At 46.0% G+C, this 24,783-nt stretch overlaps 1 protein-coding gene across 2 annotated transcripts; it reads right to left on the bottom strand.

Moving 5' to 3' along the window:
* Nucleotides 1–608: 608 nt before the first annotated feature.
* On the bottom strand, nt 609–24,306 carry LOC105184172 (uncharacterized). 2 transcript variants are annotated; one of them, XM_011142762.2, is made up of 2 exons: nt 24,202–24,306; nt 609–2,184 (listed from the first exon to the last, which is right to left on the bottom strand). In XM_011142762.2, the coding sequence occupies exon 2, from the start codon at nt 2,171–2,173 to the stop codon at nt 1,160–1,162; it is 1,014 nt and encodes a 337-aa protein (XP_011141064.1). In that variant the 5' UTR covers nt 2,174–2,184; nt 24,202–24,306; the 3' UTR covers nt 609–1,159. The 2 variants fall into 2 exon arrangements, with proteins under 2 accessions (XP_011141064.1, XP_025162899.1); XM_025307114.1 differs by lacking the exon at nt 24,202–24,306 and adding an exon at nt 23,166–23,211.
* Between the last annotated feature and the right edge of the window lie 477 nt (nt 24,307–24,783).

Raw genomic sequence — 24,783 nt, 5'->3', positions numbered from 1 at the left:
GGTTGACGAATCGACCGTCGTTGTATCTTCGTTCCCTTCTTGGAGCGAAATTCCACTCGAGAAGCAACACGACAACCGAGTCACTCGAATTCGAGCAAAGTTCACACAAAATGAATTCTCTGCTCTGAATTATCCAGTGAATGATGTCGCTCAAAGTTGGAGAGTGAAGCTCAAGTTTATTCCGATTGGTTCGCTTATACGCGTTGTTAACCCCTTGACTGTGGAGGCAGAAATGGACTGGTCGTGCCATTTTTGTTGGAAACAATGTTGTCGAATTTTCTTTATGACATTATTATAAAAGTTTTTTGGGGCCGCTAAGTCCGAATTTGATATTCAAATTTCAAAATTCAAGATGATGGAATAAAAGTTTTAAATATGAATTTTAAGAACATAAAAATACTATCATTTTAAAAACATTAGTAGAACTATTATAAAAACAAGGAAATTAAAAATCATGAAAGCAAAAAAATGAAAATTATAAAAACAAAAAGTTAAAAATTATAGAAACAAAAAAAGTTAAAAATTATTGAAACCCCCGAAAAATTAAAAACTACAGAAACAAAAAAGATATAAAAATAGAGTAAAAAATCTATTATATAGATACCCACTTTCATGAAAATCCGATTATTTTCAAAATTTTTACACTCCATATTAGATCCGCTATTTTGTATTGTGAAATTTTGATATCAAATTTGAATTCAGCGCCCACAAAATCGCATAATATACTCGCTTGTATGCAAATAACAATAGCTTTACTGTTTCTCTCTTCGCGCGTATATGCGTCACTCGGTCAAGGGGTTAATAATTCTGCGAGACTTCGTACCAATAAAGCTAAAAACTACGCTCTGAATTCGCAGAGCGTATTCTTTAAAATTCCACTCGAGAGGCAAAGCGGTCCCAAATACGAGTGACTTGCCACTCACAGAATGAGCTCTCCAGCCTGAAGCGAATTTTCCCCCGGAATAAAAGCGGCTTCAAAATAAACACCAACTCCTGCGACTTCGAGTGACCAGATTCTCAGTCCCTTCATCGAGTCTATCGGCTGAGATTTCGCTCGAAGAAATTCGCAGAACCCTCTCCGGGGATTCTCACAGCTCACACAAAGTCTCACTCGTCCTCCATCTGGCCAGCTAGCTAGGTGCAAACTCGCGCGCACACCTCAGTAATACGCGCTCCGATAATCAGCCTGATAATCGGGACGTCGTATGGACTGGTGCATGGCGGAGGAGCCGTCCGGCCCGAGCAGGTACAGGCCGGTCGGCTTGCCGTTGAAGTTGTAAGGTCCCAGGTCGAGACTGTTGAGCGAAGCGTCAGGCCGCTTGAGGTTCGCCTGCCACTGATAAATGGAGGTCGGCTTACCGTTGCTTACAAAGTCGGCTGACAAGCTGTCCAGGTTGGTGATTGGGCTGTCGGCCGGCTTCTTGCCGGGCTTCTTCTGCCACTGATACACAGCGGTGGGCTTGCCGTTGCTCACGAAGTCTATGGGCAGCTTGATGAAGGGATTAACGGTCTCGCCGGCCGGATAAACGCCCGGCTGACCCGGTCGCACCGGCTTCGCGTGGGGTGCTGGCAGCTGAAGCAGCTGGGGTAGCTGGCCCACCACCGGCACCACCTGCGGCCTCAGGCTGCTGGCGGCGGCGCTGGCAACCGAGTACGTAGGTGGCTGCGAGATGTACCCGAGGCCAGGCACGAACATGTAAGGCGTGGGCGGCAGTCGGATATAGAAGATGTTGCTCTCCTGGTACCGCTTGGCGGAATCGCCCGACGACCGCTCCGTTCCTGTGACCGCCGGCTCCTCCTCGTAGCCGTCGATCTCATACGCCGACAGCCCCGGGTAGATTGGCGATACCAGAGGGTAGTCCACGAACATGGCCTTGTGCTTGCGCCCTTGCGTCATCTTCCTCTCGCCGGCTTCTGAGTCGGCAGAAGCCTCGGGGTGATCGCTTGTGCTCTTTAAGGTCTCAGACAGGGTCTTCTTGGTCGCGTCCTCCACCATCTCTCGCGGTTCACGCGGATCCTCGTGCTCCGTTGGCGCCTCGGTGCCGGTTATCTCTGTGGAGACGAAAAGCGCCTTTTGCTCCTGGGGGACGTCAGGCCGGGAGCTGTCAAGCATGTCTGCCAGGGGAAACGCCACCGCGGGTCCGATTATGAGTAGCAGCGGGATCAGCAGCATCGTTGAAGGGTCTACAAAGAGGTCACAGAGAGTTTTTTCGTAAAGTCATCGGGTCTGCTCTTTCTATAATCGGTTGTTTTCTTTTTCATTATTTTGGACCACATCTCTCGACTCCTCGCTAAGTGAGATTTCGCTTGATAAGTCGAGCGACAGCCGAGTCGCTCGGACTCGAGTGATTTTTAGACTTGTATAGAATGATTACGTTCAATCCGAATGAATCTTCGAATGTTTCTATTCGAACTTGAAGAGTGGATCTGATATACCTCATTGTCAGCGGGATAAACTCGTTTGAATCGATCGCAACATTCATTCGTTCGGATTACGGGATCATTCCAACTCACTGTCGCTTTCGACGAATTTTCACTTCGAGAAGTTTGGAGAGGAACTTTTTGTACCACTTTCTCTCCTTCGTATCAAATTCCAGTAATATTTTATTTTTATATAGACAATTTTTTGCACAAACAATGCGACCTGATACAAATATAAAGAATAGAATGGAAGTTATTGTCCTAAAAAAAAGAAAAAAAAACGCGTAAGAATTCCAAGAGTAGAAAAATTTCCCGATAAGTTCTAACTCCAAAATTCCAAAATCGCAGCCTCCGAACGTCGAGATTTGGATTTTTGGGCTATGTCTACCATACGTCGCTTCAGACTTGGTGAGGACCGCCTGCGTGCGACCGAGCGCGACTGATAAATGCACGCGAATTACAATGTAGCCGGAATCATATGAAGTTGTTGCTTGCAAACGAACGGCTAATGGCACGCAGCATGGGATACTATAACTCAGGCGTTTTATACACGCCGAGGTGCTCTCTAGCCGTCCCTTCGGATCCCCTTATTCGTTTCACATGGATCATTACTACCGTGGATCATTACTACCCGTTTAATCACGCTTGCCCTTTTTACCCCCGCAGCAAAAATGATTTCCCGATCGTACAGCGAGCGAAACTCGCGCTCACCGCCGCGTAGCGATAATTGCTGGTAACCTTTCGAAAACGTCCAATCGCTGTAAATCCAATGAAAGTATTCAAATTACGTTATGTACCGCTATTAATATCAAAATTTTTATCTATACACTGTGATTATATATTTATATAATGAGAAATGTACATTTGTTTTGACCCAACTCGAACCTAACTTTTGGAGTGCAAAAGTACCCCAGATGATATTTACGCAAGAAAAAAATTATATAAATAGGGTACTGGGCAAAGGAATATATGATTATAGCAGATATAGACTCTTCTGGGACAATTATATAATATTTTCAACGATATAAAGTATTATTTAAACTTTCTTGCCGTTAAACATTTTATCGGTGAAAATCCATTTAGGGGCGTTTATTTCAAGCACTTTCATCGAAATTCATGGCAATACAGCGTGAATCATTTCACGCTCTCATCCAGTGCAAACAACGAAAGTGGGGGAGGGGGAGGGGGAATCGCCTCGTTCCTTATTTCCAGAGGCATGCGCGGTTATTAAATATCGCACGATATTCAATATCATTCCCCGAATTACGCGAACCGGATGATCCGAAAGAAATTGTCCCGCTCGTCGCCGGGATGGATGTCCTTTGCGAGGAATGCGTTTCCTGCGCGCTATTATCGGGCTTTCTTATTCCTCGCGCTTGCGCGATTGTATATCCGACGTCGAATAAATCACGTCCCCTCTAGAGAGTGAGAGTGAGAAAAAAGGCAGGAGGACTGGCAGGTAGGCGGGCAGGCAGGCAGGCAGGCAGGCAGACAAGACAGACGAACGGACATTCTGGCGGTGAGCAAAAGAGAAAAGACGGGACGGACACACGACAGGACGCAACGCGACGCGCAGCATTTGGACGGCTCGTGTCTTTTACTCGCGCACCGCCGGCGTTTTCCTCTCCTCTTCCACCTCAAAGCCCTCCAACCCTCCTCAGCAGCACCACCTCGTGTTACATGCGCGGCGAGGTGGAGGCAAGGCGAGCATGGAAACAAGAGCACCACGAACGGTAATTGAAAGCGGGTTATAAAATCGTCGAGTCACGCATTCCAACCGCGAAGTCCCGCCGTGCACGTCGGAGGACCTTGCAGAAGGTCGGCTAGCAGAAAGGAAAGAAAGAGAGAGAAAGAGAACGGGGAGGAGAGAGCGAGAGAGGAAGAGAACATAGGCGAATTGACCCTTTCTCATTCGCCCTCTCCTTCCGCTGTTGGAGATATTATCTCCGGCTAGAGACAATGTTACTTCCCTTTTCGCGGCTAACCGAGCGATATCGCGAGCGAGCGAGCGGCATAAAAATGGGGATAAACGGTGTGGAGGAAAACAATTGGTTTCCCAAAAAACTGATTAAGAAATGTATCGGTTTTTTTATAATCGATAAAATTGTTAAATTATCGATAATAATCGACTGAGACTTAAACTTTCTTGAATATGAATCTGCTAATGATAAATGTCATTTTTTAATTCGTATACGAAATCAAAATATCACAGCTGCGTTTTATTCGTTATCGCATTTTGTGATGCGACTAAATACATTAAAAACAAATACATTGCGGTTGATATAATTTTTTTGAGCTGCTGAATAGTGCGGACCTCCATTTCATAGAAAATTTTGCAAAATCTAAAACCAAAGACGTTTTTTGTGGACATTCAGAATTACATTCGATAATATTTCTCGATACAAGTAAAACTAGACCACACCCTAATTTTTCCGCCCGGTTTAATTTTATGGAGGCCGGTAAACTGTGGTTCAAATCTTGGTTAAATTTATCGGGATATCGCTCCTCCTCTCATTATGTACTTCTGATACAAAAACACGAATCGAGAAAACGAGCGAGATTTCAATTTGGTATTTGTTGTTGATTTGAGTTTCGGTTAATTTTATGCAGGATGGTAAATTGTAAAATGGTTTGAATCTCAGCTAAAATCTCAGCTGAAGTTTTTCAGATGAGACTCAAACCACGATTTATTAGTTCCCGTGAAATTTAGTCAAGATTCAAATCACATTTTACCGATTTCTACAAAATTTAGCTGATTTCCTAGACTTATAAAATGAAACGAATTTCAAATCAGCTGTTTTTTCTGAACTTTAAGAATTGCATTTGGTAGTATTTGTCGAGACAACGAAAATGACACCTTGCCTGACTTTCTCCGACCACTGGAAGTGTTCGAAAATTAGTGCAACATGTAAAACTAAGATAACAATTTTTTTCGAGCACTTCCAGTAGTCAGAGAAAGTGGGGCGAGATATCTTTTTCTTCGTCTCGATGAGTCTTATCGAATATAATTCTAAACGTTCACAAAAAGCGCCTGGTTTAGATTTTGCTTAATTTCATGTATCCATAAAATGAGGGAAAATCGAAACCAGGCGTTTCTTGTAAACTTTTAAAATTGCATGCGGTAGTACTCGTCGAAACAAGAAATGATATCTCATCCGATTTTCTCCGACTACCGGAAGTACTTGAAAGTTATTATAACTTCTTTAAAAAAAAGAAAATAATTTTTTTCGGACACTTCCGGTGGTCGGAGAAAGGTGTCATTTTCTTCGTATGGTTTAAATATCATAATAATGCTTTAGTCTAATTTCATTCCACGAAATTAGCTAAATTTTAAAGAAGACGGTAAAATGTGGTTTGAGTCTCGGTTAAATTTCTGGAAAACGAAATGAATTGTGGTTTGAGTCTCAGCTGAAGATTTAAAGCAAGGACTCAAACCGCACTTTACGGTTTTCATAAAATATATCCGAGACTCAGACCACGAATACTAAATTGAAATCCCGCTCATCCTGTCGATTTTGCATTTTCAGAAAGGCATTTTGAAGGCGTATTCAAAATTTTCGGTAGTAAATTTAAGAAGCTGCAAATTTTGCTAATTTTTGTATAAAAAAGATATAACGAGCGCGGTCTTTAATCAAGATTCTGATGAAACGAAGGCTGACTTGCACTTTTCACCGTTAATCATGTAGGAACGTTTTTGTAGTCATTATCTTGTCATTGATATCATTATCGTGAAGCAATCGTCATTCATTCCCAATTATCCTTTGCTATCTCTGAAAGAGATATGTAATATCACTTGTATCGAGGACCAACACAAATGTTGGAGACTGATAATTAGAAATTGCGGACTGGAACGCGACCGATTATTGGTCGCCAAAGTGTGCCAAAGTCGGAATTCAGAGAAACGCAAAGAGCTACTTGGTACACATTTCCCCTTTCAAGCAGTAAGTCTCGTCTCGGACAAGGAATATTCTTTGTAACAGTTTAAAAAATATAATCACGAGCTCAAGGAAAGGTTCATTATCGCGCACCCGAGCGAATCTCTTTTTCTCGCGCGCACTCGAGCGACGTATCAATATCTTGCCGCGCATGCTTCGACGCGACAAATCGACAGCACGCGGCTGCTGCGCAAAAAAGGAACGTTCCTGCCGAAATAATTACGATATGCCGCATGTGATAACCGTTTGCCTAACGGTCCCCCGTTCATACGATAATACTGTTAAGTTTGCATCTACCCATTAAGGCGCGTTCGATCGTCCGTTAACGGCTAATCGCGACCGTCACTGGAAGAATTCCGCCGACTCGTAAGTTCTGCCGCGTGATGTTGCGCGATACGATGCGATATACGCTCAAGTTTAATGTAACCTTATCATAGTCGTAGTCTACGAGAAGAGCGCACGCGCGCTACACATTCCACGGTATCTCTCCGCGAGCTGTTCCTTCGGCGCGATTCTTGGCGGAAGCAAGGCGCGGACTTTACAGTTCTGACCGCGAGGGTTACAGCGAAAGTTTATAGCCCCGAGTACAGTTAAATCCTGCGCTTCTAATTTCACGTGGACGCTTCTTTTCTCCTTTTTCCCTCCGCCCGTCCGGCTAGAGCACGCACACAGCGTACGCACTGAGCGTGATTTAACGCGGCGCGGCGGCGGCCAACGAATTCCGCTTGGGCTTTTTCCCGCTTTTTCGTTTCGGCTCTCTCGCTCATTGTATTGCGCGGCCCGTTGCACCGTTATTTCTCCGGAGCGGAGCACCGGTAGGTGCACCGTAGGTGCACGCGTCACCATGAGCGATACATAACAATGTGTTATTTCGTAACGCGCGGCCGACGCGAGGCGCGCATCACTAATGCCGCGGCGGCCCCGCGGGACTTCCCCAGCCGAATGTTCGCCCCTATCGTCGATTCGAATCGTCGAACGTTCACAGGTCCCGCACTAATTTTGATCACGATGTCAGTTGGAAATGTTCTCCCAAGCATGAATTATCTGTCCGGAATGGAAATAGAATGACAATGTTTTCTTCAGTCAGCATGACGTCGATATGTTTCTATATGGAAAAAAAATGATTTCATTAACGTAGCAAAAATGTATAGCTTACTCAACGAAATCGAATGTTATAACTAAGCAGATTTATCGAATTCCTACGTTGCAAGCCGGCGGGATCATATCCCCGTATGGCGATGCCGCCATACGGGGATATTAATGTTAACGATTCACTTATAATTGAATTTAACCCTTTAACGCCCGATCTTTTTATAAGTGTTTTAAGAATAAAATTTGAGTTTTTTTGAACTGAGACTATAAGTAGTGATAACCAAAAAGAATATCAGAATTTTATATCTACGAAAAATTACTTTCTAAATAAATGAGTACATGAAGTTTCCGCTTTTCGTTTGGTGGTTTCGTTAGTTTGGTTTTTTATCGTTTGTCTTTTATTTGTTGGTAAATATGACTTGAATCCTAAAAGCATATACGAAATGAGCAACCTATACAGAGAAAAATGAAGGGTAATTTATACGACATAAATTTGAAGTCAGCTTGACATTTTTCAGCTGAAACTTTACTACGTATATTTGTGAGTGAAGTTTATCATTCAGAGCGTCAAGCTTACTATTTCAGAAGAATATCTTATAGATCACCATTTAAATACTCAATCGTTCCTTCATTTTTCGCCGCATAAAAAACTGTAGGTCACCAGGTTTCATGAAAATAGGTCGATTTCTTGTTTTTCCTGTCCACCATATTGGATTCGCCATTTTGAATTTCTGTATTCTTTTAATTTCACATTTTGCATCTGAGAAAGCTTCCAAATGTATAAAATTATAACAGATACCAATCTATTCATTTATACATATATATTTATATATAGTGCATTTTTATTGCAATAGATGTCAGTAACAATGCTAACTATACCTACTTGGAATTTGACAAAACATGTTATCATTAAAACGGAGCTAAAAACAGACTAAACCGAATCTACATACAACCTATATACCATTTTTTAGAAGAAAAATTCACCTTTACAATGGTGCAAAGAAAACGAAAATATCTCCTTTTTCGACTAAGTTATGGACTCTTAAGTGCGTTTCTGGTAACTATAGTTACCAGTAGGCATTAAAAGGGTTAACAAGCCCATTTATCTCTTCGATATTTATCGCTAGTCGGAAAAAGGAGGAGTCAGGTGTGAATTAGTAGCTCAGTTTGTCCGAATTAGACAGCGCGACAGCTTTGTGCGTAATACAGACGGCACAGTGTCAATAAGAAAGACAGAAAGAGTTGAGATGTGGCGATTAGTAGACTTTAATAGGCGTGGATAGCTTAGTTTTGTAGAGCAGTCGCCCGAAAGGCGAGCGAAAGGTCCCGGGTTCGATTCTCGGCCCAATCTTTTACCATGCTTTGACGTAACTTCTTAATTTCTCGTTTCTTACCAGTTGATGTAGCGAGCATATATAGCTTCCGTCAATTCTCTTCGTTGTTGAATAAAAAGAAGATAATATATCGAAGCATGATGTTGCATGAGCAGCTCAGTTGGAAGAGCATTCGCCCGGATTCAATTCCTGCTCTGCTAGTCTATCTTGCCCACGTTATATTTTGCCTCTTTTCGTACGTAATCAAGCAGACTTGAATTCGTCCATCATAAAAATTATTTAATTTCTTTAAGAATCATCAAGTACCATTTTTATTTCGCAGACGATATAGACATAAATTGTGGTAAATTGGAAGCAATTAATCGTAAAAGAAAAAAATATAAGACAAAATAAAATTGAAAATAGATAGAAAACAGGAAATGGCAGCCTGAAAAAATCTCTTTTAGTTTCGCATTTGGTATCGCAATTTCATCTATTTAGGAGAACCGAATAGATCGCGATTAGATCCCAGATAATTTCCAGAATGCTGCATCTCGGGATATAGTCCTAAGAAATTTCTATGCGGCGGAGGGAAAGAGGAGGAGAAGATAGGATGGGGGTCAAATTATGTCGTCGTTTTCCCAATTAGTCGTATTTTAACTTTACTTTCTCTTTCTCTCACTGCCCCCGCTAGTCCAACTCGACTCCGGCCGTTTGTTATCAAGCAATTTCTCTTCTTTTAACGAGCGACCACGATTGACGAGACGTCTAATCAAATCCCTCGCGGAGTTTGCAATTTCTCATCGTCTCCTCTCCCCTCCCCCGTCTCTCTCTCCTTCGTTAATAATATCTCATTAGGCAGACACGCGGTGGGTGCGTTTCCGAGAACAAGAAGGAAAAGTCGTTTTCTTAGCGACGCGTCCAATGATTAGCGAAGCGTACGACGGGGCGAGTCGTCCGTCTGGCGGAACGCAGCTTCGATCGAAATTAGTTCGAGCCGTATGATACGGGCGTCCATAAAGCCGCAGATCACCGTACTTTCTATCAAAGTCTCGTATCATTACCTCGTGTCTCGTGCTCCTTGAGGCTTCCCACTGGAGCAGATTCCGCTTTTTACCAGTGACGGACAACCTTCAATTTCAAAGAAAAAGGGGAGAGAGAGAGAGAAAGAGAGAGAAAGAGAGAGAAAGAGAGAGAGAGAGAAAGAGAGAGAGCGTCATGCTCTGTCAATAGACGAGCACACGGTAGGCTACTCGGCCGCGCGCGTGCGGTGCCATTGTTGACCCGAATAATTGCAAGTTAATCGCATCTATCTGAAGCCCGTGAAGTGGAAACGGGGCCATTTTTTCACCGGCTCTTTGAGCCGACGGAGACGCATGTGTGCGTGCGTGCGTGCGTTCATCCGTTCGACAGTCCGTCCATCCGTCCGGTGAAAATTCTACCACGCTGGGGCCGCTCTTTCTCTTCTCGCCACCTTGTTTCCTTTCTTCTTCCTTTCTTTCCCCCTCAAGTCTCCGTCAGCGTCGTTCGTCGTGTGAGGCGAGGCGAGCGCCGGATACTCTCTCTCTCTCTCTCTCTTTTTTCTCGGTTCTCTCTCTCTTTCTCTCGGTTCTCTCGGTTTTCTTCTCCGACGCTCTTTAAAATTTTCTACGAGAATTTTCCTCGCCTCGCGAAAGGCGATCTCGTGCACGAGGCGCCGTGTCCGAAATCTTCGGTCGGCCGGCCGGCACGTGGAGAAGCGGTACCGCGGCGGCAACGGGGCGACCAATGAAGTGCGAAGGTTAACGGCGATTCACCTCGGCAGCGGCGGATAAGTCATCATTGACGCTCGTCTTCCCGCGAGCATGCAGAACGCCGGATGAAAGGAGAAGAACGCGCGGCACGTCCGCGCCGAGACGCGCTTGTCTGCCGCCCCCCCCCCCCCCCCGCCGCTCTTCGGTATCTCTCTGTGTTTCCTCGGTATCTTTTTTTCTCCTCTTTATTCCGCTTCTTTAATCATCCAATTTTACGCTACTGATTCGAGCACGGTATACCGTATATGTGTACCGTGGAATTTCGCGGGATGTAGCGCGGAAGTGTGCGCGATGGTGGCGGTGATTCATCGGCCACCTTGAAGAGGAAGAGTCTCTTTATTCCCCGATTAATCGCCGATACTCTCCGCGTGCGTCGATGAAGCCGACGAGTCGTCTTCCTGCGAGGAATTCACCGGCGCGGGATAGCCGTTTACATACTCTGGAAAGGAGGCAAAAAAGGACACGACGTATACACCAGCTTCACGGAAAGATCGGACGAAGAGAAGCAGGTCCCGCAAATTTTGCAGCGCGAGATTCTCTCGTCAGTCTTCTCTCTCTCCTCTCTCTCTCTCTCTTCGTTCTTTATTCGTCAGCCTGTGGTCCTTGTTCTTCGATTGATTCTCGCGGGCTACAAAAACTAATGTATTCCGGATTACAGGATTCCCTGGCGGAGTGGTTTGTATATTCTGAAAAGAGAAGCAACATGCTCGAAAAAAAGAAGAAGAAGAAGAAGAAGAAGGAAGATACGCAACGTACGTATTTCAGAAGAAAATCGAATAAGGAGTAGCGAGTCTGCGGACTGCTGCGCAAATATTTTGTGGCACAAGGAACATTATCCTTCCGAGTTGATTCTCGACAGCTGAATCAAGTCGAACCGATGTGGGATGTGGGAATTTCAACTGCGAAACTTTGCCGAAGGAACTAAGACTTCTTTTCTTCGCCATTACATTACAGCTTTAAAATTGGGTTCGTTTAACTCTATCCAAATTACATCGATTGATCATTTTCTTTTTTTAATAACTGAGGTGTCCACTAAAAAGCCTTGACGCGCGCTTACTACTTAGCCAAAGCTCATTAGTGCTTCTAATCCTTTCCGCCGCATTTGAATACAATTCGATACGATATGATATAATATGATACGTCAAGTTGTCAAAATGACAGATTAGCCGCAGAATCAGCATCGTAATCAGTCCCAACGTACACGCACATCTAGACCCGATGCAAAGAATTAGAAAGTTCGCGAGTGTAATTAATGACTCTCGGTCTGCTAAGTGTCAAGACTTCGTCGAAGTTTGACGTAGTGGTTAGGGCTCCTGTGTACTCGCCGCAGCCATCTTGATTTACAGCGTCGGAAACGAGAGAGGAAATGTTTGGCTGAACGACAGAACTTTCTGGCGAAACACGAAGGACACAGGAATTCCGGTCGAGACGACGAGAATCCAGTGGAAACTATCGAGATTTCTAGCTTAAGCAGAAGATTCGTTCCTTCAGCCAAACATTTCGCTCCGTGTAAGAATCCAGCGTCGGCGAACAGGAGAGCTCAACCTCGCGCGTCTAGCTGGATCCAGTAGAGCTGGAAACGGGTCTTCTTTCTCGCGCACGAGCGACATATTACGTTTCCGTACCGTATCCTCCTATAAGGAATTTCCCTTTCCCGATAGTACACCAGCAGCGCGGCGATTAAGAGACACTGCATGGCCAGACAGCAAAGATCGCCAATTTAGGTGCCGTGCTCTCGCGAGGTTCCCATAACGAGCGGCTTCTCCCTTTCTCTCTTGTGATCGCGCCGACAGGTGACGAAGGAGCCTTGGGTCCCTTGGGACCCTTGGGTCTCTTGGCATTAGGTGCTTCCTCCCGGGGTTACAATGACGCGAGGTATATCACAGGAATGCCGGATTGGAGGAATGCCGATCGCCCACTCGCGTTAACCTAACCTAATCTAACCCCGAGCGATTGTTAATTTCGGAATTTAGCAGCTCGACCCGCGACTGATCTCGCGATTACAATGAGACTGTCAGCGCGACGCCCCGCGCGCGACCCGGATTCAGATTTCGAGTGCGTTTTTTCCGGCTCCTCAGGATCGCGAGCGAGCGGATGAGGAGAGGGAGGGAGAGGGAGGAGGGCGGGTATGGATAGCGCAAATTATTTCCAGATACAATAGCACCGGCAAAGGTGGCCGGTCAACCGTTAGAAACACTGACCCAGGAGATTCTACGAGTTCTAGGTGTGCCCAACTTTCCCCCCCCCTGCGCGAGTCGCCGCCGAATGCGAGCGCTCACCGCTCTGCGCCGCATGAAAATACACACAGCGTAATCGTCCTCGATATTATTATGATTACGTTTCATTATTATTGTTATTATCGCATTTTCCACTTAGGAGAGATTCTGTTGATGATGGCTCATTAGCGAGGTACGTACCGATGGTTATCTATGCTACTGACAATGTACACTTTTACAACGCGATTACTCGCGAGTCGACGGAGCGCTCGCGTAGAAATTTCTCGGGACCCCCCCCCCTCTCTCTCTCTCTCTCTCTCTCTCTCTCTCTCTCATTCTCGCTCTCTCTTTCTCTCTCTTTCCCGAATACGCTACAAATTGCAATTTCCAAATTTGTCGCGACATCGATTATTCGAGCACTTGCTGAAGGTCCTATTCTTGTAATATATAGGATGTGCCAGAAAAACGGGTACCTTTGGGTACCTTTGAAAATTTCAAAATCAAAAGTTGACAAAAATTAGGGCACTGTTGTAACAGCAATTCTTGAGACCAAGTAGAGTAGAAAAAAGCGTAGCAGCACTTTTCCTCCCGACAGATAGTTAGCGAGACGTCGTAAGCTAAATATTGAAAAAGTTACCGAGCTTTCTTTGAGTATTAAAAAAAAAATTAGGCAAATAAAAAAGATGTTTCAGGCAAGAGTTGTTCGATGTTAATCGGGTGATTAGAAGTTACATTTTCGAAACATCGCACTTCCAAGTCGAATCCTTGTGGATCTCATCTTTTTTCAGGGCAACCGGACTAAATCCCAATTAGACCCGAAAAAATGTTCTGCGCGGGCAAAAACGTCGCGCGCGGTCTCGCCGAGTTATTGACAACTGGCGGCGAACTTGTCGCCAGCGGACGTTCCAGCGGAATTTTCAATTCTTTCTTCTCCGCTCGCGCAAAACCAAGTTCCAGTTCGAATACTTTTTGACCTATCGGAGGAGTCTCGTTTACGCGGATAATCGGGTGCACCGCTTTTTACGCGAATCTGACGTCTACACGGCGGCAGGCCGTGACAAGTGACCGAACAATGGTCCCGGCCGACAGGAGAAGAACAGCGAGAGCGAGAGAGAGAGAGAAAGAGAGAGAGAGAGAGAGAGAGAGAGAGAGGAGGTGGGCAGAAACGTGAATTTCACTACGATTGCGGAGTCCATTACGCGATTGGAAGCGGCTGTCGCGTCGAAAGAGCCATTCTTTGTATCAGTTAATCGTATTTTCTGACGAACGGAGGGTCTCTTCGAAATTAATCCCGAGGGGCCCGACCGTGGCGCAATGGCGTCGGTGCCAAATCTAAGGCAAAGGGGATTCGCGCCGGAGGATGTGGAAGAAGCAGCGGGAGAAAAGAAAACGGACGGAGAGGATACGTCGGGAACGGCTCGCGACTGACGCACGTCAAAGACACAACACGCTTGGCGTTGCTTTTTACGCGAGTCTGGAAATTAGGTCGAGCCGGCTCACGCACGTTCCAATTACTTTCTCGAAACAAGCCTCTCTCTGTCGAGCGTGTCGTTGAGAAAAACGAGCTGCCCAACGAGCACGAATTATCCCGATTTAACTCGGAAGCGTGACTCTCCAGCGTGAAACGGCGATCGTCGCCGCGGCCCTCGTCGAGCTCTTCCTCGCAAGTCGAATCCTCGCGGTTTTTCTGACGAGAGTCACAGCCGCCCGTCCGCCTGTCCATCAGGCTGTCGGGCTCTCGGTCTCTCGCGCAAACGGCCTGCCTCGCGCGATTTCACACAAGCGAAAAGTTTATATTGTCGCTAGGAACCCGGCGAGGGGACGATTTCATCGGTACAACCGAGAATTTTCCACCGCCTGGAGGAATCGTCTTCAGCCGTGTCGACTGACCTTTAACCGACCTCGACTGGCAAGCTTTGAATTTCGCGCAAGCGCGAAGTTAACTCTCAGAGCAGCGGGGGACTTTGGGTTTTTCAAAATCTGTTTTTTTTTCTTTTCTAATCTCGCTACAAATAACTTTCTTGTGATATTCTTCTTGCAAGTGGTCTATTTTTATTGCAAATTTAATATAAGGATATTTGTAGTATATTTTGGTTAATTATTTCGCAAGAAAAAGGTATCCCATTTCGTAGTTGACGCTACATCTTTGGTTCTTTTTTTAAGTTAAAAATCGCAACAAATATTTACTCCATAAAGAGTTGGAAGAGTATTTGTGGATGCGGAGGATTGAATTTGTGGAGTGGAGGGGATGGCCTCAGTGACCTCATCCCGTCGTTTCAAAACTAGGCTCCAAAGGTGAAGCGAGGTCATCCGAATTTTGCGTCCAGCGGCTTTTGAGGCCATTGCTGACGAATGTGAAATAAAAATGTTCCAAGTTCAACACAATGAACTTTCAAAATCGGCGGACGATATCTTTTTTTAACGTCTTTCAAATGTTCATTTTACATTTCTCATATTTCTTCCATTCATTGTACGAGAAATATTTATGTAAGGTTCGTTTAACGTTTATTTTACATTAATTCTTCATTCAAAATAATGATTAAGAAAAAATATTTATTTAACGCTTATTCAATGTTTACCCAATATTTATTTTATACTAATAACTCGTTTGAAATTATTTTTTACGTCCCAAAAATGTTTCTTAAAATTTTTTTTTGGTATTTTTAAAAACATCTTTTAAATATCTTTTTTCTGATTGGAGTTATACGCGACAATTTTGCATCGTGCGACGCACAATCGTTCGATATTAGTTACCGTCGGAAAAATCGACGATCAGCCGGCGTCGAAAATACCCGGAATCGACGCTCTCGGGACGAGTTAATCCCGCTGTTCGCCGAACTTTCATGACGCGAATCGCGGCTATCTCGCAGATTAATCTCCCGATGGCTCTCGCATCGCGTATTAATCACCGAGCGTGCGCGCGCGCAGCAATCGGATTTCGGCGAGAATCCGAAATCCGCTCGTAAATAACGCGCCGGCCGCCGCTCTCTCGTCGAGCTAGACTACGTTTATTGCTCCTTAAGGATACGCAAAACATTAACGACGGCGCGGAGATCAGCGCTCTTAAGCGCAAGACGCTCTTAAGCGCGAATCGATTAACCCAGATAAGAGAGAGCACGTTGACGCGCTCGTAAACGCAAACGTAAACGTAAACGTCCTCTCTCGAACGTGTCTCTGTCCAAGAGCAGCCGGGATTAGCCGGGAAGGAAGAAGCGGAGAAAGAAGAGGAGAGAAAAAAGAAAGAAAGAAAGAAAGAACAGAGGGACCTACCGGGAATTCAGATCGAGCGCCATGTTAACGGAATAATTATTCGCGCACGCGCGAATCGGCATTCGGCGGCGCTTAAGTGCACCGCGAGAAGAATATGTGGGTTAATTATCCGTTTCACGGTATCTCAGCTGCAGCTTGTGTGTGCTCTCGGTGGCCTCTTCCTTCCGTCGATTTTCCCCGACGCGCAGTGGACGCAACAAATCCAAATCGAAGCGCCGCTCTCGCCCCCTCCCCTCCTCCTCCCCGCCGCGAATCAACCGCGGACGATTATGTCATTAGGCGCGCGATCACTCGCCATGGCCATAGAATGGGCCGTGTTTTACTTTCCTTGATTAATAGTTTCTTCTGCGTCTTCTTCAGCTTCCTCCTCGCCCTGGTGCGTCTTCCTCGTCTTCTTCTTCGAACGTCGCGGCGCGGCGGCGCGGTCGCTGCCGTATTCGACACTAATGGCGAGTAACTCGCCGTCTCGCGAAGCTCACGTCGCTGTCGGCGCGGCGTATAGAGATTTTCTCATTTCCTGGATAGTCGCGACTTATCGGAACGTAACTGTTCGCGACTCTCCGGCCGCCGCGCCGCGCCGCGCCGCGCCGCGCCGGGAGGACGGGGAGAGAGAAAATGGCGGCCGAGAGGAGCGGCGCACACTGGTCCCCCGGGAGATATGTTGTTTCAAAAGTCTCTACAAATCTCAAATTTCAATGAATCTTCAATTACTTTTTTTTAAACATATATCAGTGAATTTGTTAAAACAAATTACACGAGCTCGATTTTCGATTAGACATTCGAGAAATTGTTTGTCTAATCAAAAATAAAAATTTCAACCAAATGATGAACAACCTTTCATGATACTGACTATTTCGAGAAATCTTCCATGGCTGAACAGACTGTCGGAGAAAAATGCTTTTCCAACGTGAAAAATCAAAATGAGGGACCAGGATGGCGGACACAGAGTATCAAAATTTGATAAATTTGCAAAGAAATACGTAGTGCATATTCGTTCTCAGCGACCCCAAAACCCCCGGTATACGTATCTTTCTGCAAATTTATCTAATTTTGATATTTTGTGTCCACCATCTTAGTCCGCCGTTTTGATTTTTCACGTTGGAAAAGCATTTTTCTGCGACAGTCTGTCCAACCGTGGAAAATCTCCCGAAATAGTCAATATCATGGAAGATTATGCATCATTTGGTTGAAATTTTTATTTTTGATTAGACAAACAATTTCTCGAATGTTTAATCGAATATCGAGCTCATGTTACAAATTCACTGATGAACGTTTAAAAAAAAATAGTTGAAGATTCATTGAGATTTGAGATTTGTCGAGACTTTTGAAACAACATATCTCCCGGGGGATCAGTGTGCGGCGAAACGATGTGTTCGACGCGCGCTCGGGCCCGCAAGAAACCGTCGATCGGACGCGATCGACGGCCGCGCGGAGTGTACTTTTCAAATAAATTGTCTAATCGACTCCCCGCATCCCGGTTTAGAATACCCGGCCGGCCGCCGTCCGGTCGTCCCGCGTTGTTACACGCCGCTCCTTTTCTTCGGCGGACTACTCATTGGTACAAGTTCAACGATCGCGCGTCTCTCTCTCTCTCTCTCTCTCTCTCTCTTTCTTCGGAGATCGAGCGACAGGAGGCGGGAGACACAGAGAGAGAGAGAGAGAGAGAGAGAGAGAGAGAGAGAGAGAGAGAGAGAGAGAGAGAGAGAGAAACGCTATCCTAGATACCGGGGCCCGTCGTTGTCTCACGTGCTGCGAAATAATGTTCAATTTAAAAATCGATACTCGCTCTATTCTCATGCTGGGGCCATCTAAAAACTTTCACCTCATTTCATTCCTTCCGACGTCCGCGGGAACACCCGGGGGCAGAAGGGGGAAGGAGGGCAGGCAGGCGGAGGGGGAAATTACGATTCTGGAAACATCGTCGCGCGTAAAAGCCGCGTCGACGTATGCGATGTATGCCGGCTGATGATGCTTTTTATATGATACAAGCTGAAGAGCCGCGCGGCATCCTCCTTTGTCGGGCCCGATTTAAATTACTCCCGCGTAGACGCCGAGTCCCACGACACGCGACTCGCCGACTTCTCTTCCGCCCGGCGCGGCGAGACGCGCTCGAGATGGATCGCGAGCGCGATTAACGATCACGGCCGATCCTGCGGACGAGGAGCGGCTACCGCACTGCGGGCCCAAATCTGGCAGGAAAGTGGCAAAGTTTTCCGCTAGAAATCGACGGAAGTTTCCGCGACGACGGGTACAACTTAATTTGCCTGAAGCAAGCTGTATCGAGTATTAAATATACGGGACGTTTGGAAAAAGGGTTCAGAACAGATGCGAAACGGAAGAAAAATTAATAATATTAATCCTTGAATACACACCAGGATGGGTGAAAATCGACCGATCAATTTTTCACTAGATAAAAGTCAATTTAATCACACGAGCCAAAGTTAATGCATATTTCTTGTATGTTCAAAAGAAGGAATTATAACGTTCATAAATACTTTAAGAATCAAAATTTGTTTTTTTCTATAGTAAAAAGTTATCTTTTTCCTTTAGAAAAATGCATATGATTTGAAAATTCACCTATCCTGTTAATAGGAGGTGACAAAAGCGTCCCAGTAATCAAGGATTAACAATATTTAATAGTATTTATGTTAATAATATTAATATTTAAGATTGTCAATTTTAGGCAGATTAGATTGCCATTTTAGACAAATATTTACCACAACATTACTAAATTATTAAATATTAGTCTTTAAATCTTTGTCTAAGATGGAGCGATTTAACCTGTCCGAAATTTATAGTCTTGAGCGGTCCGTCTAATTTGACAAAGGATCGAAAGAAAAGAAGGTTGTGTCCGCTAATGGGACTATCGGCTACGAGTTTCTCTCCAAATCCCTGCGAGTTTATCGAACAACCCAATATTTCTTTCTTTATAAGCGAAAGCTCGAAGTGTGAAATGCTCCATCGCCGCCATCGGGCCGCCATCTTTGGCATCGCCAGGACCTAGTCAGAAGCACAGCGTTGATTCGACGTCGATGAGGGTTGAATTAACGTTGATTCAACGTTTCATCAACCATTTCAACGTCAAATCAACGTCGCATCGACGTTACGGTTCTGACTGGGGGAGTGAAATCTTGGGGAAAATCCCTCCAGCGAACAACACCCCCGCAGCGAGCCCGCGGGAAATAGAAATGAGCCTTTGCGTCGCGCTCACACGGGCGAGAGAAACCGGGCCTCGCCTCCTCCTGCGCGGGGAAAGAAAAAAAATTGGGGAACCGAGCCCGGCCGATGAATAATTTAGGCGGCGCGCGAAGGGTGAGAAAGAAGTCGCGAATGAGGGGCATAGGGGCGGGGAGAGGGGGGAGGGCGGGACGGTGGAGGTAGAATTCGGGGTAATTTGGCCGGTCGGTCGATCGGTAAATCGCTCACGTCGCGACCGTCGACGGTTAAAGACGAATAAAGAGGGGAAAAATTAAGTGTACGGAACCGCATCGCAACCTCGAATACGAATCGGGATCGTTGACGATAATAATGGCGATGGACGAGCGAAGACCGAAGAGAACATCGGCTGAAGAGAATTTGTTTTCCGAGCCTCAGCGACTTCGTCGCGATGTCTTCGTCCTTCGTGTGCGGAATAAAATGGTGCGAGCGTGGTTGCTCGTACTTTCCTCAAGCTTTCCTTTGGTCTTCCTATTCTCGATAAACTATTCTCCATATTTGCTGGAGCGAGTAAGACCAAACCTCAGGATTAGACACGCATCTTCGCACGCAGGTCGCAACCGAGTGAAATCGGGACTTCAAGAACAGGGAAGGATCGCCTCGCGGAAGAAACCGCGTTGGATTTTCAAAAACGAGGGGAACACAAAAACTTGCCGAAAGTTCGCCAAGCAACCCTGAAATCGGGTTCGTTCAACTCGGCTGAACTCGAGTTGACTTCCGACCGCTCTTCTTCTACAGCGTACATAATTAGTCCGGAAGGAACGAAATGAGAGAGAGCGAGAGAGATTGACGGAGTCGCCAATTAACGGTAAGACGCGCGGCTGTTCGCAAAGTTGCGAGCGATAGCGACAGTGGAACGAGGGGGCGGGAAAAAGGAGGGGAAAAGAGAAGTATATGGCCGCTGCATTGTCATTCACGCAGGCGACGTCGGCGTGCCTCGTCGGCGAAGCTATCGGACGTCTAGCCGGGCCAGAGCGAAAGAATTCTCCGTGCTTTTCCCATGCTTGACTAGCCGCTCGGATCGACGGCTGTTGCGGGAATACCAATCAGTTGCGGTGATAGAGATCGTGATCGACATGTCGCTATCGCCTCCATCACCTGCTGGAAGGTCGCACGTGATCCGCACCGGCGCAACTTTGCAGCCACGGCCGCGGCCGTGGGTGGCACGCCGCACAGTGGGGCCAGATGACATTTTTTGCTTCAAAATTCTCTAGAGACCTGAATTTCCAACCGATCATCGACACCAATGGAGATGAGGTTGATCCTCAGTAAATTCCAAAGAGATCTGTCTAGCCGAAATTTTGAAAAAATTATCAGTTCAGGGTTCATGGGTTTAGGGTTTGTCTTAAAAGTTTGTCGTTTAAAATGCAGTGTCTTGGGTTCGATCTCAATGGGTCCGAGTCTATGGATACTAAATGCGAAACCCCAGAATTTATAATCACCTTTTAGAAAACTTAGAATTTCAAAGCTCATCATTTCAGCCCACATTAAGAAAGAATTAAGGATTAAAATCCCTCGGTTTTATGCTTGACGGGTCTATATTTGATGTTTTTGTATTTTGGGTATATGAGTTTTGGGTTAATAGGTTTCTGGTTCAAAATCGATAAATCTCGAGGAGGTCTGTTGATTGGTTTCATAGTTTCAATCTGCTGAATAACGCTATTAGATAGAAATAAGTGTCGAATAATGAGTATTTCACAAGTTTCTCGCGTTTAACGATAATTTTTCCCCTCTTTTGGGACTTGTAATTCGAGAAAAAAATTTTTTTTTAATTTTGGCAAGACAGATTTCTTCGGAATTTATTCAGAATCAACCTCATCCATTGGTGTCGATGATCGGTTGGAAATTCAGGTCTCTAGAGAATTTTGAACCAAAAAGTATCATCTGGCCCCACTGTGCGCCGAGTGAAACAATCATTTACCGCGTGATTATTTATCGCGTGTCGGGATCCTCCCGCCGTAATCCGCCTTAATCGGCCTTGTTCCTCGCGGACTCCGCGGCTCGCCGCGTTATGTTTTGTCACCCGCCGGACGATTTAGACGTCATTGATTATACCGAAGAAAATCGAACACGCCCCGTCGAGGAATAAATGTGTAATATAAGAATCTGTCGATGAACATTAAAAGATAAATTATAATCAAAAGAAATATAACATGATAATCCGAATATAAAATAATAAATTCCAAAACGCGAGTCATAAGTCTGTTAATATTAGCGGGCAGATAAGATTCAGAAAAAAATAGGCTGATACGTGCAAAGAAGTGCGACGGTAGTCGAGGTAGCCATTTTCGTTAGTCATTCTTTAGACACGCACATACATACACACATTTATAAAATGCATATATACAGGGTGTCCGGGATCTTTTGGAAGCGAAAGATTGTGAAGATTAATCAGGTTAAATTGAGAAGAAAAGTCATGTATTATTTTGCAGAAATCACAATAGTTGCCACATCTAAAGACTCTTTAATTGATAACTTTAAAATTTGTGTTGCAATTAACTTGCAAAACGCTAAAGGACTTTTTTGTTCAGAATGACCTAATTTACATGATACGGCTATCATGTCTAGCGATGGATATGAGTAAGTTGAACTTTGAACCCTGAATCTTGAACCTGTCGCTCATTTCCAATCACCAATAACTTAATGACTATTGCGACTTTTGCAAAATGGTACTTGACTTTCCTTCTCAGTTTCATCTGATTAATCTTCGCAATCTTTTCTCTGCTTCGAATAAGAAGTATTTGTTTTTACCCGTACCTTCGCGTAAAGCAACACAAAATGAAGCTTCCTATTTGAAAAATTATTAAAAAAATTAATCTATTTAAAAGAAATTTATTTATATTTATTTAAAAAATTTATTTATAAATTAAATTAAAAAATATATCAAAAAGATTGTTTAAATTTATTTAAAGAATAAAATTATTAAAAAAAATAAAGTTGACTTTTGTCTGATCTATACGGTAGCGCCATCTACAATAAAACTGATAATGTCCCCTTTGATGTCAAGCAAATCTCCGAAACATTTCTCCACAACACGCATATTTTATGAGATATCTGTCATCAACATTACAAATGCTTCACCCTGTATGAAACGCTCGGACGGCGCTCGACTGTTTTGCTTCTGAGAGACGTATCTCATTGGACGTGCAGTGTGCAGAAAATTGCAGTTCGTCAAGGCAGCCGGCGGAGCAACAATTTGGCTGCGGGCTGATCTAAATCGTTCATCGTCGTGCATCGCGCCAGCGAGCGCCCGCCGCGCGCAGACCGCCCGGGATCGCTTTTATTTTACGTAATAACCGTCGTTCCGCCGTTTTGTCTCACGTCATTTAGTGCTGGAACTCGCACGGGAACGGTCTCGCGCATATTTTAACGCGCTCGTTGTTCCGTCCGCGAATAGCGCGCGACGTACTTTACGCCGGCGGTAAATGCCGCCGCTAATCAGCGCTACGTGAAGATCGTGACTCAAACGCGCTCAAGTCGTTACGTGAGTAACGAGAGACCAGGAATAGCGCGAATCGTAACGCGAGAGATCGCACTTTCCTCCGTCGTGCGGGACGCTGCGCGAAAAATCTCTCTCTCTCTCGAAATCAGGCCTGCCGATCATATTCGGAGCTCCGAGGCGTCGAACAAGTTGACGAACTTGCGGAACTTCTTCTAGGAAGCCAATTATCTCCAATAATGTTTGTTAAAACTTCAAAGCCGAAGCCTCGAGGCTTCTGATAAAAACGACAACAAGGGAGTATCCTCAGTCGGGCACGAGAATATTCCTCTGCCACTTTGCGGGTAACCCTGTGGACTTTTAGTTATCAATCAGATTGATTGATATCTAAATCTTTTATCGTTATCGTTGACGCATTTTGTTCGCCCGCCGATGTTCCTTAATTCACCACCAAAGGTCTACATGGTTACCTGCAAAATCCTACAGGACTTTTCGCTCCAGTCCGTCAGGAATCCGCCGGCTGCGTCGGATGAGGGCAAGAGTCTTGGCGGACTCCTCGCTGGACAAGTGGACCAAGCAGCTTTACCGAGAACGAGTGAGAATCAAGTAGCTCTACCAAGTAGCTGCGCCATTGTCCTGGCAGTCCTTACGCGTCTTCATGTTCGCAAGCGCTGCCGCAAGCGGGACTCGCGGCGTCCCCGAGGGACCCTCAGAACTTTTGCACTCGTCCTGCACCTCGGCAAGTCCGTGGCCAAGTCGGAGACCAAGGCGGATCACACGTGTCCGAGCGCGCAAAAGGAGAGAGAGAGAGAGAGAGAGAGAGAGAGAGAGAGAGAGAGAGAGAGAGAGAGAGAGAGAGAGAGAGAAAGAGAGAGAAAGAGAGAGAGAGAGAGAGAGAGAGAGAGAGAGAGAGAGAGAGAGAGAGAGAGAGAGAGAGAGAGAGGGAAAAAAGGAGCTCGATGGCGAGGGCGACAAACGGCGACAAGTGATTCCCTGTTCGACACCGGCGCGCCGTTACATTCGGCGACGCGAATCGCCGCGTCGTCGCGTCGCGAGTCCCGATGCTCTATCGGGAACGGGCGACAGGCAAAAACTAGACGCATACATACGACAAGACGCTTGTCGGCGCTTGTTTCAGTCGCTCGAGCGAGCAGCCCGTAGCCGCCTCGTTACGTCTCAATCAGCCGGCGAACTGTAAACGCCACCGCCGCGCCGTGAGGTGATCGCCGCGTATCCGCGAACGAATTCGCGAGGCAATTAAAGACCGCGGTCTTTCGGCCAGTCCCCCCCCTACCCTCTTTCTTGGCCAGCCTTCTCAAACCCGTCGCTCTCCGCGTTTTCGCTCGCTAGCTAGTTAGCTCACCGGCCAAGGTCCGCGTGCAGTCGCGATTCCGCAGGATTTATGCGCAATTAGCCGCAATTACATACCGCGATACGCCTTTCGGAGCGTTCTTCGCGATTACTCGATGCCGCGCACGCGCAAGCGTGCGCGACTCGTCTACTCACCAGGTCACTCGGAGCCGCCACGGGGAAGGTTGCGAACGCGCCTCCGTGCGATGCGAAGGAGGACCAGGCTCTTCGCTCTCTCCCTCGTCGAGGATGGCTCTCTCTCTCTCTCTCTCTCTCTCTCTCTCTCTCTCTCTCTCTCTCTCTCTCTCTCTCTTTCTCTCTGTCTCTGTCTCTGTCTCTGCTCTATCTCCTCTTCAGGGCACATCCAAGAACGCTCGAAGGCGACCCCCGCGTACACGCCGCTGACAGAAAGTCCTTTCCCCCAGGAGCCAAGAACCGGCGGAGGGCAGGAAAGAAGCGAGAGACGGCGAGGAGGAGACGGAGGAGACGGAGGAGACGGAGGAGGAGGAGAAGGAGGAGGAGGAGGAGGAGGAAGAGAAAAAAATCGGGCAAACGCGCGGGTCGCGTCGCGTCGCAGAGCTCGCGAGTTCACCGACTCCGCGGATTGCGATCTGCTATCAGAATGAAGGCTTTTCTTAAGGCCGTCTTATACTTATGTCGCTGCCCCCACTGTGAGGCGCGACGCGTACCCCGGGCGTACTCGTCTTCTTCGTGGTGTGTTCGCCGAAGAAGCATACC

Source organism: Harpegnathos saltator, unplaced genomic scaffold (genome assembly GCF_003227715.2).
Source record: "Harpegnathos saltator strain DR-91 unplaced genomic scaffold, Hsal_v8.6 scaffold83, whole genome shotgun sequence".
Classification (NCBI taxonomy): domain Eukaryota; kingdom Metazoa; phylum Arthropoda; class Insecta; order Hymenoptera; family Formicidae; genus Harpegnathos; species Harpegnathos saltator.
Note: the sequence above shows the minus strand (reverse complement) of the source record. Positions and strands in the feature narration are given on the sequence as shown.